At 39.2% G+C, this 19,266-nt stretch overlaps 1 protein-coding gene across 2 annotated transcripts; it reads right to left on the bottom strand.

The window, feature by feature from the left end:
- Positions 1-2,899: 2,899 nt before the first annotated feature.
- LOC117632868 (protein NLP9) lies at positions 2,900-10,371 on the bottom strand. Of its 2 annotated transcripts, none has more exons than XM_034366473.1 (6): positions 9,736-10,371; positions 8,361-9,563; positions 7,524-7,568; positions 6,623-7,369; positions 5,475-5,595; positions 2,900-4,433 (listed from the first exon to the last, which is right to left on the bottom strand). In XM_034366473.1, the coding sequence occupies exons 2-6, from the start codon at positions 9,318-9,320 to the stop codon at positions 3,427-3,429; spliced, it is 2,880 nt and encodes a 959-aa protein (XP_034222364.1). In that variant the 5' UTR covers positions 9,321-9,563; positions 9,736-10,371; the 3' UTR covers positions 2,900-3,426. The 2 variants fall into 2 exon arrangements, with proteins under 2 accessions (XP_034222364.1, XP_034222372.1); XM_034366481.1 differs by having other exon boundaries at positions 8,361-9,490; positions 9,736-10,340.
- Between the last annotated feature and the right edge of the window lie 8,895 nt (positions 10,372-19,266).

The following is a 19,266-nucleotide window of genomic DNA, read 5'->3' as shown; positions in this document are numbered from 1 at the left end:
AAAACCCTAGCCTCCGAGGCTCCTATAAATACATGGCTATGCACAAGGGTTGAGATACGTCTAAATTTCTATCTGAAACTCTGCAGAAATTCTATCTCACAAACCCTAGCCGCCATATTCTCTCTCTCTCTCTCACATAAGGCTACGGCCACCACACACGGATCCGGCCACCCAGTTCTCACCCTAGGAAATGTCCATCCTATTGTTAGCTATTGTTTTCCTACAAACACTCAACCTAACTTAGGCATCGAAGGGCCTTTGGCCAACACGCCCCTGGGTGTGGTCTTTTACTCCTTATTGTTTTGCAGGGAGAAAGAGAAGCCAGTAGAAAGATGGAATCTTAGGCGAATATTCTCGTGGGACCAAAATCGCTCCCACATGGTTGATCAAATCATTTCTTAGATTGTGATGCACTTGCGAAGCACAGACCCGATTATGATGGACCATGTAGTCTGAGATAGTTTGTCTGTCTCGGTTTATATCGTATGTGATAGTTGGCTCAAGCTCATAAGCAAGGCTTGTTCTTCTGGATGTTCGTGGAAAATTATTATCATCATCATCAGATTCTGCATCTAGATCCTCATACTTATCCTCAACAATCATGATGTGCAATATTATGCACGTCATCATGATTGAATGAAGTTGTTCTTTACGCCACATAAGTGCAGGTACAGGGCCCCTAACAATTGCCCATTGAGCCTGAAGTATTCCGAAGGCTCTTTCGACATCCTTCCTATAAGCCTTTTGTTTTTGGGCAAATAGTCTTTTTTTTTTTTAGTATTCGGTTGGGAAATCGTCTTAACCAATGTGGCCCAACGATGGTAGATACCATCAGCCAAGTAATAACCCAAATTGTATTCATTTTCATTGACAACATATTGGATATGGGGAGACACTCCATTGACTACATCATTGATCAAAGGGGAACAAGCTACGACATTGATATCGTTGTTCAATCCGGCGGCTCCAAAAAATGCATGCCATATCCAAGTGTCATAGGAGGCCACTACATCTAGAACGACAGTTGGCTCATGCTTGTAGCTAGTAAACTGGCATACCCAAGCAGTAGGGCAATTCTTCCATTCAAAATGCATGTAGTCCAGACTGCCTAACATGCCTAGGAATCCTCTACGACTAACCTGGTGCAAGAGCCTGTATAGGTAGGCCGGATTTGGGGAACGGAGGTACCATTGGCCATACCTAGCTTCAATAACGGAACAAAACTTTTGCAAACATTCAAGGGCTGTAGATCCACCCAATCTACAGTACTCGTCGGTGAAGTATGCCGAGCATCCATATGTGAGCATTTGAAAAATGGCTGTTAGCTTCTGCTCTGGGGACAGACTTTATCGTCCACGAGCGTCTATCTTATGGGTAAAGTATGGCTCATGTGCAACAACATCATCCAAGATGCGATAGAAAAGCTCTCTTCTCATGCGGAACCGCCTGCAAAAGTCCACTAGGGGATAAAGTGTTTTTTCACAGCAGTAGCCTTCCATGAGACTCTTATGATGTTTTTCTCTCTTTCGATTCTTGTATTCACGACCTACAACAGAACTACCATGTTGGGATTGTTGAGCATATTGCTCCAACAAAAACGTATGGTGTTGAACGGCCATTGCAACCCTCTATTGATGAAGGTCATCATCATTAGAATCATCATTGGAGAAATTTTGTATAGCCTTCCCACGTGAATTCATTGTAAGAAGGAGAATGAGATTGAAGAAGATTGTGTGGTCAATTGGGTAGAATAACACTTCTTAAATAGACAAGAGACTGAGATGACCTACATGTTTGAAAATAATTGAATGAAGATAGGAAAAAATAGGAAAAGATACGGAAAGATAAGGGAATCCAATAAAGTGAGATGGACAAAGATGAGCAATGGTTCATAAGATGATTGAAACAAGACAATAAGAGATGAGAAATGGTTCAAAAAATAATTGAATGAAAATAGGGAAAGATAAGGGAATCCAATAAAGTGAGATCAACAAAGATGAGCAATGGTTCAGAACATGATTGAAACAAGACAATAGGAGATGAGAAAGGGTTTAGAAGATAATTGAAGAACACAAGTGGAGGTGGGCAAAAGTTCAGAACATTATTGAATAAGGATAAAGGAATCCAATGAAGTAAAAGTAAAAGTAAAAATGGAAGACATTATGACAATGGTTTCAATGAAGGGTTCGAATTATTCCAAGCATACGCAAAAGTAGCACTTCTAGGGGCTATAATTGGGATGATATGTTGTGACCGCATTGCAACTAATCAAATAAGTCATGTGGTTCCATTGTTTTTAATATAAATCGTGTGCTACTTGTTTTTACTTTCAAAGTCCATGAAATAAAATGTTGTTGCACTTGTTTTTATTTTTAAGTGAAATTCTATTATGTTTTGGAATTTTAATTTTTTTAGGTTAAAATGTTTAGAATATTAAATCACAAAAATAATGTCAAGAAAAATTAACGAGAAAAAAAATTTAGGAGTTAATCATTCTTAAACAATTTAATAAAGTTGCGGACTCAAATTACGAGTCTGCAAAGTTGGAGGAAAAAAAATTTTGAGTCTTGAAAATACATGAATGGTTATATTTTGGAGGATAGAAATTTGAATTTAGCCCTCAACATGATTGAAAATGGCCTAAGGGCCAAAAGTGAAATTTTACCGAAACTTCGAGAATACAAAGTGTAATTAATGCCAAAAATAGTCGCACATACGATTATAAATAAGCTCTGGAAAGGAGAAAAAATGGTACTAGCTTCATCAAATTTACGAGACATGGCATGTAGTTTAACATGATTTGGAAATTAAGATTTCAAAAAGTACACATTGTTCAAGCGGACATTTTCTTTGGAAATAAAAAAAAAAAAAAATTGTCGTCAACCAAGTGCTCGCTAAATTATAAACACTACTTTCTCCTAAGAATGTACTGATTCAAAGATAAACAATTTCAAGTCGTAATTCTATTGTTTTCAAGTTGATGCATTTATACAGACTGGGGATTAAGGCACTCCCCTAACCTTTCTATGACCACATCCACTATGACTTATACACAGCTTATTGTAACATGCATGGGTTTTATATTATATAGGTCATATCTTCTCTTCGCCTACTTCGGAACTTTTACAATGGCAACCATGCACACCAGAAAGCTGTACTTCTTAACGGACTACCAAAGCAGCCTAGCCAGAAGACTGATTTCCATTGTGTGTGTTGAAGTGAACTAATATTGGAAAGGAAATAGGCAATAGAGACAGATATATTGGCACTCCCACGCACCCTCCCCTCTCACCACTATGGAAGTACATGACCTCGTATGAAGTAAAACCTCGTATGAAGTAAAACCCATAAAGCTAGTGAAAGAAAGCCCAGAATACTATAGAAGCAGACTCAAAATTTACCCTAGAGTTGAGTAACCTCCATCTGTTATAAGCCCCCTGCCAAGAAACAATTGCTACTGCCAGAACTACCGACACCAAAAGGTGTATCACGTACCATGAACTTCACACTACGTGTCCCAATGTCATCCAATATTTCAAGGCACTCCCGCAAATCTGCATCGCTCACTAGCATCACCCATTCCTCTTCATCGTCCAAATACTTGAGCTGGAATGTCCCATTTTGCAACTTCAGCCTCTTTGCAACCTCTTCATACAGTTGAAAGCATCCAACAGAAGGGTCAAACTTGAACCTGATCATATCTTCTTTATAAGTAGCTTTCACAATTATTTTTGACCCATTCTCAATGCTGCTTGCATTCATGTTTGGTTGCTTTTGCTCCTCAAAGCTCTGAGAACTTGATGAGCGCAGAGTTGAACCAGAGCAATTCGTTGAATCCGTCATGCTCGAAGAAGTATGCTGGTTATATTCGACAATCCCATCATCCCCGTCGACTCCCGTGTCCATATCATCAGCAGCAGCCAAGGAGCTTGAGCTTTGAGACACAAAGTGACAGTCAGAATTCTCTAATTTTAGACTGTTCTTGCTGTGACCCCATTTATTTCCTTCTATTGCAATTGGCTTGGAGTCCCTTTGAGGCATAAGAAGAATATTCTGTTTCTTTACCCCTTCCTCGTGAGAAGTTGGAATACAACACCCACCCTCTTCCAACTTAATTGCCAAACTCTCACCAGTACTGCAAGACACTGAAGGTACTGGAACTGGATCTTGGGTAACTAGCTCAGAATTTTGAACAGGCAGGCTCTTCTCAGGGAATAAACGACTTTTCTGAGCATCAAATTCTTGGATGATGGACCCTGTTGCTACAAACCCACCAGTAGTTGGGTCATACTTCAATCCTCCCTCAACCCCCTGAACAGAATCAAGCACAGTTTGTATTTTCTTCAATGAACGGTTCACCTTATTTATTTTACGAGATGGCCATCTAGAGATCCCATGTTGTCTGCAGATCCTCTTTAGCGTAGTGGGGCAGACTACCAAAATAAATAAATAAATTTAATTTTAGAAATCATTTCAAATAGATTTGCGAGAATTATGCTTAATAATAAAATGATAATTTGCATGACGACTTGATAGTAAGGTTTTGCAAATGAATATTACTAAATTTCTCTCAGGTACTTGGCATAGATAGATAAGAGAGGTATAACTGTTTCATATCCAAATACATACATCTTTTTTTTACTAGGATGCAAATATCAATATTAAATACAGATAACATACACCCTGATCAATAACCAATACTTCATAAACATGAAGATACTTAGAAATTATAATTTTAACACTTGGAACACTATCAGATAAATCTCCAGTTTTCCTATAGAAATTTAAGATATACATCATATATTAAACCAATTTAGTAAGAGAAAAATTTATATCTATACAAGTAAAAAGTCAGGATAAGTTTATGGCATGCATTTTCACTACAGTTTAACTTAGCATCAAGCAAGGGGCTTGTAGCTCAAGTGATTATGAGCATTTACCCCTGCACCCAAGGTCCTAGGTTCGATTCCCCCTCCCCCAATATCACTTGTATACAAAAAAACTTCGCATTAAACTATTGTCACGACTGTCGAGAAAATAATATATATATCTCAGATGAATCTTTTCTATGAGTGACCTCTCTCTCTCTCTCTCTCTAATGTTTTATTTATCCATCTCTCTACTGTTTATGGCATGCATTTTCAGTATTGTTCAACCCAATGTTATATCATTAAGTGAAGCACCAGATGAATCTTTTCTATATAGGGTCTGACTAGACATTAGCATATAGGAGATACAAGATTCTAGAAGAAAGCATGAATGAAAGAAACATAGGCTCCATCTGTACCTTATTGCAAATAAATTAATAATTATTTAAAAAATTATGTTTTTAAATGAATTCCTAAAGATAAATTCTCAGATGGATTCTAGAACATTTATGATCTGCTTTTATACTTAGCTATTAAAGTATCAAATCCCACAATAAGTAGATTCATTATACTTATATATGAGACACAAAAGAGATGAAGTCTCACCCCCAATGCTCTTAGCAGCATCCTTGAGACTCCCAGAGAAGTATTGCTGTAGAACACTCAAGCTCACATTTTTCTCCGCTGTACTTCGCTTTTTCTCCATCTGCCTTCTTGATCCAGGTGCCTACAATGCATATAAGCAGTCATTCCCCCAACTACATTCCCCAGGTGAAGAGCCAGCAGCAAAAGTTTATAATATTGCAACGTAACTTTCCAGGTAAGCATAGATAACCCTTGGCAGTGCTTCCATATTTAAGAAAGCATTTGCATGGAGATATTTAATTTCAGATTTCTTTAAGGTGAGCCAGAAGTAAGAGACATAAGGATAATGCGATCATAAATGACCTAGTCTAGAAAGTTCGATCAATCTTATATTTGTATACTCTTCACAGCAACAGTAATAATAATTCCTGTCTGAAAGAGAGTGTGATGACGAGGTGTGCCTCAAGGAAGGCTTCCACATAAATGTATTACCTATTATCAGAGTGGAGACTAAACTACACTTACAATGGTCAAGCCAGAATCCCAAACCCTTAAAGGTACCAAAAAGATAATTATCTTCGTATTACACCTTCCAGACTCTGAAGAATTTATTTCAGACAGTAAATTTAAATACAGCAATCTTATTAAAAGGGGGATAACAACCTTATGGTTTCTTGGTTCTACATTGCTTGCGTATTTCAGCCATTGAGAGTTATTCCAAACTACATCCTTAGAATTTTTACAATAAAACTCTAAGCATAAATGGGCAGTAAACTTCCTCCTTTCTCTCTTTAACCTTCCTTTTTCAATATATTTTCCAATTTCACCTCTACTAAGACACCAGGTATTCCAAATTTTGTTTATCAGAAATACAATATTCAGGTATCCCAAATCTCAAATCAAGAGTAACAAAAACACAATCACACAAGAAACGCAGGCATACAGGACAAAGAAAAGAAAAAATAGCCATATTAACTATCAAACTACACATCACAGACAGTAAAAACAAACCAACCTCCCCACCCAAGAAACTTGTGCCAGTAACTAACAAAAACACAATGAGACATACAGATATCCCGTCATTGCTTCACATTACAAAAATTATAAAGTTCTCTGAAGAAACTGAGACAGGTGTATTATCTAATGATATTCTTTTATGAAAGCAATACCTGTTCACGGGGATTCTCTGCTTTGATTCCCCCATTTCTTCTATTAAATACATCGGAGGGCATATTCTCAATTGAATTCAATTCACTATCTGATGATGTTGTCTGAGAATTTCTCTGTTGTGGGCTATTGGGGATCGGCCCTTTCTGAACCCCAGTGTTGGAGCCTTGTACCCCAGCTAATTCTGCATCTGAAACTGTCCTTAAACTCTTACACATTTTCTGCATGGTACCCGAAAGGTTGTTTAACAAAAGTTGCTGTTCTGAGCTCCCCTTCACATTGACAGGGAGAAAAAACTCTAATATATAGTCATCATCACCAGTGTAGGTGCTCCTTAGCCTGATTGCAACAGCGGCATTCAAACCATACTTGCGTGCATGATGAACAAGTGGATATTCATAAATATCATACACCTTAACATCATGAAGGAAGAAGGGATGATTTGATTGAAGTGCTTTCCCAGCAATTCCTTCCCCTTCCTCAAGATGATGTTCTACACATGCATGCACAAAGCCTTGTATCGTTCTATCATTTACATAACAAGCTGTTTCCTCAATGCATAGAATGGATTTCTCATTTGAATTTGTAATACCCCCTCTGACACGTACTTTTCTAATTTCATCGCCTTCACCCTCAGAGTAGCAACAAGGAATCCAGGTTAGAGCCAATGGCAATATATGTGCATGGCAAACAGCTCGTAAGACATCAGTTATTTCAGTTAAAGCAGCTCTTTGGTTCATTGAGAGGCACTGCAAGCAATAGATTACCTTGTAAGAAGTGCAGAAAATTTTAACAAGGAAAATAATACTACAAATTTTGCTTCCTAAAAAAAAAAAAATTTCTTTGGGTTGTAATGGAGATAAGATTTTGACAAATGGGCAAGAAACAATATTCTGCTTGTACCTGGGGAAGAAGTCGAGGAGGCACCGTGGTCCTCAAATTCACAGCCTGCAAAAAATTGTCATCAAAATAGATTTCATTGTCATACTTATTATTCACAATAACAATAATACATGTAAAGCATATAGGTCGTGCAATTTGTACAGGATCTTGGGAAGCACCCTCACAAGAATTAGTAAAGGTGCTGCATCATAAGCATTAAGATACCTGTGCAGAAATCTGGAGGTGTCTTAGATAGTCTAACAACAATTGACGCAGTTCCAATGGAAAATGAAGTGAAACAAATTCTGCACATTCCTACTCTAATATTTATTGTTTTGATTAATATAAATACCCATACTAGCATGACGATTAAAATCGAGAGGTATATCAACTTTCCAACTATTGGATAATATTTGGCATCTAAAAATGAAATAAGACGTAAAAACAACATACAGATCCTAAAAACACATTTGGACTCTTATCTAATGCTTCGATATCTTTTCCTGAGAACCTAACACCATGCATGCAATAGAAAGTAAAAAAGGGGAACAACTTTTAACCAGAAGTTTTTCCTTCACTCCCCTTAGTGGGTTGAACGGTTTCTATGACCCTTTAGGGAACTTGTGGGAAGATCTTATACCAATTTTTTTTTTTCCAACATCTACTAATTTTACAAATTTGAACCTACAAAGTTTGGATAAAGAGGCACATAAACACACACACAAAAAAGAAAAAAAAGGATTCGGATCAATCAGTTATATATGGCCCCTGTGTGTATGGATTTACCATTACCAAAGAAGAAGGGAGGCAGAGAGAGAGAAGATTTCTTGTTGCATACACATGGATAGAGAAACTGACCTGTAGTGCATTGCAAACTATTTCCATCTCTGTATCAAAATTGGGTTTCTCCTTTGTACTGACAAGCTCCAACACAGCACAGCATGACATTTCAGAGTCAAAATTGAAAACTGGTAAGGCAATTGATCCACGGACTTGATGATTAACTGCATGATCCACCCGCAGGTACTCAGCCTTATTGTAATAACTAACATCTGAAGTCCACTCTGGAACTTTGGAGACAAATACACGCCCAGGAAGCCCCAGGATAGAACCTTGTTTTTCCTCTGCAGGGAATGTAAACGTCCTTGACACTTCACGATACCCTGCGAGAATATGGTCAAGCAAATAGGGTTGCTCACAAGTGCTTAACAAGTAGTGATCACCATACTTCACGGGAACCCATAATTGCGCCAAAATACCCCCACCAGAAGACTCTTTAAACAACGACAGTGCCTTAAGCATTTTCTCATTAAGTGACAATCCAGGTGGCCTAGAGATCATATATTTCCCCACATCCATGACATTATTCTGTTGAAAAGAACCATTATTTAGTTTGGCAGCCAAGTCATTAGCATCGTGGGAATCAGTTGAAACCCCAAATTGGGGGGTGTCCATTTGCTGAAACACAATTTTGTCTTCACAACTGAAAGAACTTCCCCCCACACTAAAAGTTTCGCCACCTTCGGTCCCAGGCAATGCCTCACCATTCTGTTCTGCAAAGTTCAAGGCGTCCAAAGGCGCATAGGTCATTGATGGACATGATGGCACGCCAAAAGAGGCTGAAATCTGATCCATTGCTGCTGGACTGCACCATCCAGCATAAGTATCAAAATTCATAAGCTCAGAAATGTTATTAAACATATCCTCTGAAATCGAGTTCCTTGTTCCAACATCAAGTGACCCCAAATTCTCCACCTGAGCTCTGGAAGATGCCCAATGATCACTCCCTTTCTCTTTAGGTGAAAAGGGGTATTCCATATTCAGGTTAAAATCCACTTCCAGATAAAATTGACCACTGTTATTGCTCCACCAAATAACTGCTGCTCAAAACAATCCTTCTTCCCCAATCATCTTCCTCTACAGGCAGACCACTTTCAGCGTTCATCATTTAACTGGCCTTCCACTTTCGACAAGCAAATCCAAGAGCTCTAGGACCAAAATAAAAACCCCAATTCAACAACAAAACACTAAAACTCTGTCCACTCAATCAGCAAAGAAAACCTTCACTCCCCACAACACAAAATTACATTTCTCACTTTATCCCCAAATGGAAAAAATACAATATTATTCAACATTCAATCACTCCCCAACCACAACCACGTGAAATTGAGCTTTAACAATTACTTCTCTCAGCTTTCTATAAATAGCAATAAAAGAAATCACAGAAACTGACCTCAAAGCGATAATATCAACTCTGCCGACGCTGAAACCGCCGAAAATTGCTGAAGCAAAACGCCAAAGCTTTCAATCAGCAACAACACAGAAACCCCTTCAGATTCGGCTTTTCTGCTGCACACAAATATGTGAGGCTCTGTCTCTGTGTGCGTATTTATATCTGCATATGCCAAAAACTGCCGAAATAAAGCCAAATTGCACTGAAATTCATGAGCAAATCCAGAGCTCCTACTTCAAGACGCAAAATTGCAACTTTCCGAGCATCCACCCAAATTAAATATCCAAAGAAACCTCACGAACGCCCTAGAGAAACTCGGGCAGTCCGTGCTAAATTCCAAGGACTCAAGAGTAAGAGAAAGCGAGTGACTCAGAGAGAGAGACAGAACGAAAAACAGGCCTGAAATACTAAAAAAGGAAACCCTAGGTGGTGTTAGAGGGTGGAGTTAACGGCTTTGAACGGTTGCATCATAGAATTGTTGTTGTTTAGTTACCGAAGATAGAAAGCCTGTGCTTGTTACATAAAAAGGACAGAGAGATTGAAATTGGAAAAAGATAGTAGAAAGAAGAAAAGCTTTTTAGAAGCTTTAGCATAGTAAAGTCAGCGTTCACCGTTCGTTCTTATGCCTAATAAATTACTCTTCTTCTGACATGGACAACTATAGTTTCAAAATCAAGAATCTATTAACTCACCATTTACTAATAATTTTGTAAGATACTTTCATTAATTAATTACATTTACAAGTTGACAATTCATTAAGAATGACGATCCTATAATTTTATTTAGAGTTTTTATAACAAATGGTCCTTGAGATTCACAAAATTATCAACTTTGGTCCTTTATGTTTTTTTTTTCCTGACATTATTAATTCTTTATGTTACACACCACACATCAATTTGGTCCCTACCATTAAGTTTCGTCAAATTTTCTATTAAGTGCTAGTTTGGCATTGCTTATTTGGGGTAATAAGTGATTTTTAAAAAATTTTGAGAAGCCCAATCCGTTTGGTAAACTGTGAGAAAATCACTTATTGTTAAAAATTGCTGTGAGAGAAAGCTATAAGGGAAAGCAGCTAATAAGGTGCTTTCATTTTCTGATTATGCAGGAATCAGTTTCGAAGAGGCGCTGAGTTTAATGATTATGCAGCAATCATTTTCTGATTATGCGTAAAATCGATACCAACAACACTTTGAACAAAAATTTTACCAAACGCCAAACTGTTTTATCTCACAGCTGATTTCTCTCACAGCAAATCTGATAGCAATTATTTTCACAGCACAGCAATGTCAAACTGGCCCTAAGTGTTAGTTTGGCATTGCTTATTTGGAGTGATAAGTGATTTTTAAAAAATTTTGAGAAGCCCAATCCGTTTGGTAAATTGTGAGAAAATCACTTATTATTAAAAATTGCTGTGAGAAAAAGCTATAAGGGAAAACAGTTAATGAGGTGCTTTCATTTTCTGATTATGTAGGAATCAGTTTTGAAGAGGCGCTGGGTTTAATGATTATGCGGCAATCATTTTCTAATTACACGTAAAATCAATACTAACAACACTTTTGACAAAAATTTTACCAAATCCCAAACTGCTATCTGTCACAGCAAATTTGACAGTGATTATTTTCACAATACAGCAATGCCAAACTGGCCCTAAGTGCCCATTTGGCATTGCTTATTTGGAGTGATAAGTGATTTTTAAAAAAATTTAAGAAGCCCAACCTGTTTGGTAAACTGTGAGAAAATCACTTATTGTTAAAAATTGTTGTGAGGTGCTTTCATGTTATGATTATGCAGGAATCAATTTCGAAGAGGCGCTGAGTTTAATGATTATGCGGCAATCATTTTCTGATTATGCGTAAAATCAATACCAACAACACTTTTAACAAAAATTTTACCAAACACCAAACTGCTTTCTCTCACAGCTGATTTCTCTCACAGCAAATTTGAAAGCGATTATTTTCATAGCACAGCAATGCTAGTATGTGGAGCTCACACATCCAATAATATAGAGCCACATATTTTTAAATAAAAGATAATCATTTAAAACAAAAAAATCCATTTTAAAAATTAAGATTAAAACATCAAATTTTAAATTTATTAAATATAAAATAAATAATAATAACAAAACCTACATTCATCCCTCCACCCACACCCCAGCCGCAACCAACCCTTCCCCACCCTTATTTCCGAGCCTTACCCTCGACCCAACGGCAGCCCCACCTCCCCAACCCACTCTCTGCCTCTCTCTCCCTCCTTTTCCTCTCTCTTCCGCTCTCTCTCTCTCTTTCCATCATTGGCGGAGCCAATTAAGGCCCACGAGGGTCACTTGACCCTTCCCAACATTTTGAAAATAATATATATATATATAGATATATATAGGCGTGAGTGGTGGGCAGGAGACAGAAAATTGAGAAAGGTTAATAGGTTTCTTAGAGTTTAAACGGTCGGTTTAGGATTTACTGTTTATCTTCTTCCTCAGACTGCCATACCCAGTTATTTGAGTAGTCATGAGTCACTTATTTAGAACAAAGTCTTGTAGTTCAAACAGTTCTAATGCCAGTATAAGTCGACTCCCAGAAATAGTTAATGAAGAACAATTTGAATATAATTCCAGTAGCAAAGAACAACTAGATTTTAGAGATTGGAATATACCTAAAGTCCCCAGCCAGAAAATATATAAGAAACATTGGTTGCCTTTCAGTTTTAATAGCACAACACATGTTAAAACAGTTGAACAAGTTTACGCCTTAAGTAAAGAACATGAAACTTGTCAGTTGCTTAATCTTGAGTCTATATTAAAACATAAGAAAGATGGTAATAATTTCCTGCATATTGGTTTAGTTCAAGTTGCTGTTAAGCCCCTAACACGATTAGGACTAAAAGCCTCAATCCTGCTTTGTTTGCGTGATGCTAGATTCACTGAATTTAGCGACAGCACTCTAGGAGTCATTGAGTCCAGTCTGTGTAATGGCCCTGTCCATTTTGACTGCTATCCTGATTTCACTGTAAGCCTTAGTGATCCTCATATCCTGAGAACTTTGACTATGAATACTAAGACTGAAGGTTATAATGTTCTTCCGGGAACCCAACCTTTAGCCTTAGTTTACAGAATCTACTATAAGGTCACAAGAACAAATATGAACTTCCAAGCCCTCAATAAAAGCCCAAAGGATCAAACTGTCCTGATCCAGAGTCATACCTCAGACGCCCATATACAAGTTCCCCACACAATTAAGTGGTCAGAAGTTGCCCTTCCAAAAGATTGGACCTTAATCACCGAGAGCCAACCAGCTCCGACCCAACGTAGTCTAAACAATTTAGACTACATCCAACAATATCTAGACGGCACTGTAAAAATTAAATTTGATAGTCATCCTTTAAGAAAGTCCAATGTCCAGTTACAGCAGTTGCCAACCCCTGGACAATCACAAAGGCATGTCCCTGCTCGGCATTCCTTTGCTGCTTCGTCCTCCACTCTAGAACTAGACCTAGAGTTAGAAAAAGCCATGATAGATTTCAAACTTGAGTCCCTGAGAAAAACTTCTCAGGTCACACAACCTTGCTACGGCCAGGTTCCAGTTCCAGATGATAAGTCTGACTCACCTGAGTCTCCAACCCAGTCTGATTTCCTAGTGGATAACCAACTCAGAACTTTAAATAAGAAATTTGAAATTAATTGGATACGTCTAAATCGTCATTTAAAAGCCCCGGAAAACCAGTCCAGAAGAGATAAATATCACCAAGCCTATCCTGATAGTAAACGCCGTGAACAAATCTTTAGTGAATGGAAAGGTTATATGCGGTCAGCCAGAGTTGAAATTTTCTACCTCGATTTTGTTGAAAGCCGTTATATGTCTAATGATGAGTTAAAAACTCTAACTAAAGAAAAAAGGAATTTGGTTGATAAGTCTGTAGTTGAAGCCAGTCATCCCCCAGTCGACACTATAATAATAGATCATAAGAAAGCACCAATACCTGCCACTCCTTTCAAAACCTTTGAAAGCAGTGATCCAAATAGAAAATTAATCGAACAGAATAATTACACCAACCAGAGTCTAATAGTCATAGGAAAACAGTTAGACACAATTGAAACCAAAATTGACAAAATGAGTCCTCCGGAAACAGATCTCAAGCCTAAGCCCAGAATTGAAAAACCAATCGTTCAGTTTCAAGAGCTTAAGTCCAGTCATGCACTTAAAGTCAATTCTACAATGAAAAAGATAGAAGAAATGTTAGAACAGTTGACCCCAACTAAAATTGAGAAAGCCGAAAAATCTGGTCTTAAAACTCTGGATTCCTTCGTTGCCTCACCTTCTGAGTCTGAGTCATTAATTTCCGAAACCAGCGACATTTCAAAAATTGAAAACGCTTTCAAAACCTTAGAAGTCCAAACTGAACCCAGAATCAAAAGATTAGACAAATATGTAAGTCCTACTAGTTTAACAAAAAATTGGTATCCCAGACCAACACCCCCAGACATCCAATTTGAAGAAAGAAGCTTCCAAACCCAGTTTTCAGTTTCTTCTGATAAATTGTATGAATGGAATATTGATGGTCTTTCTGAGCAAGAAATCCTAAATAAGTTACAACATATGTCCATGGTCACCAATAGTTACATCACCAATCACAGTTTCAGACAGTCTGAAAAATCGTATCACTTAAGCTGTAAAACTTAATGAAGACGGTCTCCCTATATTTGACGAACAAATAGGTCAAGGTATAGAGGATGGTGTCAACACTCTGTTTTACACAATAATTGAACATTTCATTGGAACCCCTAGTAATACCACTGCTAGGATACATGATCAGTTGAGTAATCTTAGATAGGGCAGAGGTGGAGAGAGATAGGGCAGAGGTGGAGAGAGACGGAGCGGAATGAGTTGGATGGGAAGTTGCAGAGGGACCTGCAACTTAAAAAAAAACTATTTTTTAAAAGCATTTTGTTTAGATTTAAAATATGAAACTATTTTTTAAATAAATTTTTTATTTAGATCCACGTGGTACCACATATGTGCCACGTCATTATTTTAACAGAATTTTTGATGAAACCTAACAGTATGACCAAATTGATGTGTGAGTTGTAACATAAAGGACCAATAATATCACAAAAAACATAAATGACCAAAGCTGATAATTTCACAAACCTCAAGGACCATTTGTGATTTAAAAAAAAACCTTTCATTTAATTAGTAACATTATGTGTTTTCACAATGCGAATAACCAAATAGTATGTTAATACGATGCTAATCACTTGTTTTGGCATATTACAACTTTTAATTTCATATTTTGTATCACTCATTATTTTAGTTCTTTATTTAAAGATTGTAGACAAAGAAATTTTGGTGCAATAAATTCCATTGGACAAGAAAATAATTAGGGTTCGGTGGATTAAATCGTGGGCCCCGTAATTTGCCCATGTGCCGTGTGATTCATCAAAATCGGATTAGTTGTCAAAAATGACACATGGCGACATCCGACGGAGTGCATCAAATGGTTCAAGATGAAGACAAAATTAAAGGAAAGAATCTTCTGTGATTGACTTTGATTTAAATCAAATATTAATCAGGTTAATCAATTGAAGATAATCTGGTTAAATTGCCAGATTATGGGAATTGATTTAAATCAAATCAAAATCCCATAAAACAAGGTTTTAAATAGGGAAAGTTATTTAGGTCAAGCATCCTACAAAAGCCTATAAATAGGAGGCCTCAAGACGAAAGAAGGGTCAGAGAAAAAACCTAGCACTCAGAAGAAACAGAAAACTCTCTGCATTCTTCACCCTACTTTGGAAGAGCCACCAAGCACAACAAATACGTGCCGGTTCCTTCACCATAGAAAAATCCCAAACACCAAACAAGCTTCGTGCTACCCGTTTGATCAAGATCAAGTCTCTACGACCCTTGTATCAAACACAAATTTTCTTTAAACACTTTGGAGATCGAATCAGAGGATTCAATACAGAGATTGTAACCCTAAATTTCATAAATACAATATTATTTTGTACACGTGTTCTTGTCTTATTTGTCGCAGGAAATTCGTGTTTACAAATTTGGCACGCCCAGTGGGACCATCTCTGCCTCTCATCTCTTTCTCCAGTTCCAAAATCAATCAACACACCAAAAACGATGGCTTCCAAGAAGATTCAATCCGTTCCCGCGACGAGAGGCAAAAGCGTGAGCGCCTCCTTCTCAAGCGGAGATTCTGCTGGGGTCGTCACCCGGAGCAAGGCCAAGGCGATATCCATAACTCAACATGTTACTTCCATACCGACTCAAGCCAAGGCGAAAGATGTTCACCGAAGGCGTGAACCGGTTATCAATTTGGCCTCATTGGGGCAAAAGAAGAATATCTCTCGGGCGGATGAGAGAAACTCTCGAAGTGAAGGGAGGAGTTTTTCGGGTTCGAAGAATTCAAGAGAACGCTCACTCTCGCCTGTTTCAGACGCTGACTCGAGCACAGGCTCATACCATGGATCCCCGCCTGACGATCAACAGAAGAAGCTTACCTCGGCATCCTGTAGGTGAGTCTTATTCTATGGCTATGCAGGTCATGGTGACGGGAGCTATGTCTATTGAAGAACAGCTGGCCCATATGAGCGAAGCGGTCACCAAACTGACTAAGATGGTCGAGGAGAAGGATGTGCAGATTGCTTCTCTCATTAACAAGTGGGAGACACATCAAGATAAGGAACCTAGTCAAGACGTGCATAAGAAAGAATCACATCATGAAGCTGAATCCAGCGAGAAAGGATTGGGTCATGAAACAGAGTCGGGTGATAAGTCGCACGGAAAAGGCAACACAGCCTCGGTGGGTTCTTTATCTATCCAACAACTTCAGGACATGATCACGAACACCATCAGGGCTCAATATGGTGGGCCTTCTCAAGATACATTTATCTATTCCAAGCCTTACACCAAAAGGTTAGACAACCTTCGAATGCCAACGGGCTATCAACCTCCAAAGTTCATGCAGTTTGATGGAAAAGGTAACCCTAAACAACATGTTGCCCACTTCATCGAGATGTGCAACAGTGCTGGCACTAACGACGATTATCTCGTGAAGCAATTTGTCCGATCACTCCGAGGCACTGCATTCAACTGGTACATTGACTTGGAACCTGAGTCAATTGACAGCTGGGAACAAATGGAGAGAGAATTCCTCAACCGCTTCTATAGCACTCGTCGCTCAGTTAGCATGCTAGAGCTCACTAGCACAAAGCAGCGAAAAGACGAACCTGTTGTTGACTACATCAATCGTTGGCGTTCATTAAGCCTCGACTGCAAAGATCGAGTCTCAGAGTTATCGGCTGTAGAGATGTGCATTCAAGGTATGCATTGGGGTCTGCTCTACATTCTTCAAGGGATCAAACCCCGTACCTTTGAAGAATTGACCACTCGTGCGCATGACATAGAGCTAAGTATCGCTAATCACGATGGAAGAAAGGAAATGGTGAGTGATCATCGAAATGACAAGTCGTCGAGAAATGGGGCAGACTCTTTGAGGACACGCATCTTGGAGTCAATGACGATCAGTGCTACTCCAATGAAGATTTCCACTCGAGGCAAGAAAGATGCGAGGAAGGCCGAGTCGACTCAAGATCAAGAACCACGACGACACACCCTAAAAGAAATGAAGGAGAAGAAGTATCCTTTTCCAGACTCTGACGTAGAAGGCATGCTGGAAGACTTACTTGAGAAGAAGGTGATTGAGTTACCTGAGTGCAAACGCCCTGAAGAGATGAATCATATTAACCACCCGAAATACTGCATGTACCATCGTGTCATCAATCACCCAAGTGGAAAAGTGCTTCGTGTTGAAAGATCTCATCATGAAGTTGGCACAACAAGGAAGAATCGAAATGGATCTTGACAAGGTGGTAGAGTCTAACCATGCTACGATCTCGTTTGTCTTATCTAGTTCGGCACATTCGCCCTCACTTCAATCACTGGGGGCATTCTCTGAAACCCATCAACTCAATCCGTATGAGTGTGTTGGAGTGAAAAGTCAAAGTAGTGTCGATTCATTCGATGACGATAATGAAGGATGGGCATTGGCTACTCGGAAGAAGTTACATAAAAATGCTCCTTTGCCAAGAACTCCTCGATCAAAAAGATTTGTAAGCAAAAGAAGTTCTCCTCAATCACATAAAAGGCATAGAGGAAATGAATTATCAAATATGAACAAAATGGTTCCAAAAGATGAACTCTTGAAACAAAGGTCGCCTAGCCCCATCATGCTACATGACTTCTTCCCCAAGGGATTCTTCAAGAATAATGCGTCGAGCACCTCCCGAGGTGAAAAACATAAGGAGGATACTTCTCACTTCGCTTAACACAAATTCGACCAAAGCGCTCCTTCGCCTGCACGAGCCAAAACTGCACAAGGCACCAAAACGCTCCTTCGCCAGCACGAGCCAAAACCGCATAAGGCACCAAAATGCTCCTTTGCCTGCACGAGCCTAAACTGCACAAGGCACCAATTGCTCCTTTGCCTGCACAAGGCACCAAATGCTCGCTCCTTTGCCTGCAAGAGCCAAAACTGCACAAGGCACCAAACGCTCCTTCGCCAGCACGAGCCAAAACTTCACAAGGCACCAATTGCTCCTTTGCCTGTACGAGCCAAAAATGCCCAAGGCACCATACGCTCCTTCGCCAACACGAGCCAAAACTGCATAAGGCACCAAACGCTCATTCGCCAGCACGAGCCAAAACTGCATAAGGCACCAAAATGCTCCTTTGCCTGCAAGAGCCTAAACTGCACAAGGCACCAATTGCTCATTTGCCTGCACGAGCCAAAAATGCATAAGGCACCAAACGCTCCTTTGTTCGCCTACACGAGCCTAAACTGCACAAAGCACCAAACGCTCCTTCACCTACACGAGCCAAAACTGCATAAGGCACCAAACGCTCCTTCGCCAGCACGAGCCAAAACTACATAAGGCACCAAAATGCTCATTTGCCTGCAAGAGCCTAAACTGCACGAGGCACCAATTGCTCCTTTGCCTGCACGAGCCAAAAATGCACAAGGCACCAAAACACTCCTTTAGTCGCCTACACGAGCCTAAACTGCACAAAGCACCAAATGTTCATTTGCCTGCACGAGCCAAAACTGCACAAGGCACCAAACACTCATTCGTTCGCCTGCACGAGCCTAAACTGCACAAGGCTCTCATTCGTTCGCCTGCACGAGCCTAAACTGCAGAAGGCACCAAAATGCTCCTTTGCCTGCACGAGCCAAAACTGCACAAGGCACCAAATGCTCCTTCGTTCGCCTGCACAAGCCTAAACTGCACAAGGCACCAAATGCTCATTTGCCTGCACGAGCCGAAACTGCACGATGCACCAAGTGCTCATTCGCCTGCACAAGCCTAAATTGCACAAGGCACCAAAACGCTCCTTCACCTGCAAAAGCTAAAAATGCACAAGGCACCAAATGCTCACTCGCTTGCATGAGCCAAAACTGCAAACTGAAAAAAAAAATTAAATAAATAAAAAACATTGAACTACGTCATGACTTGATCTCTTCTTTTCCTAG

The sequence above is a fragment of the Prunus dulcis genome, chromosome 1, assembly GCF_902201215.1.
Source record: "Prunus dulcis chromosome 1, ALMONDv2, whole genome shotgun sequence".
Taxonomy (NCBI): domain Eukaryota; kingdom Viridiplantae; phylum Streptophyta; class Magnoliopsida; order Rosales; family Rosaceae; genus Prunus; species Prunus dulcis.
Note: the sequence above shows the minus strand (reverse complement) of the source record. Positions and strands in the feature narration are given on the sequence as shown.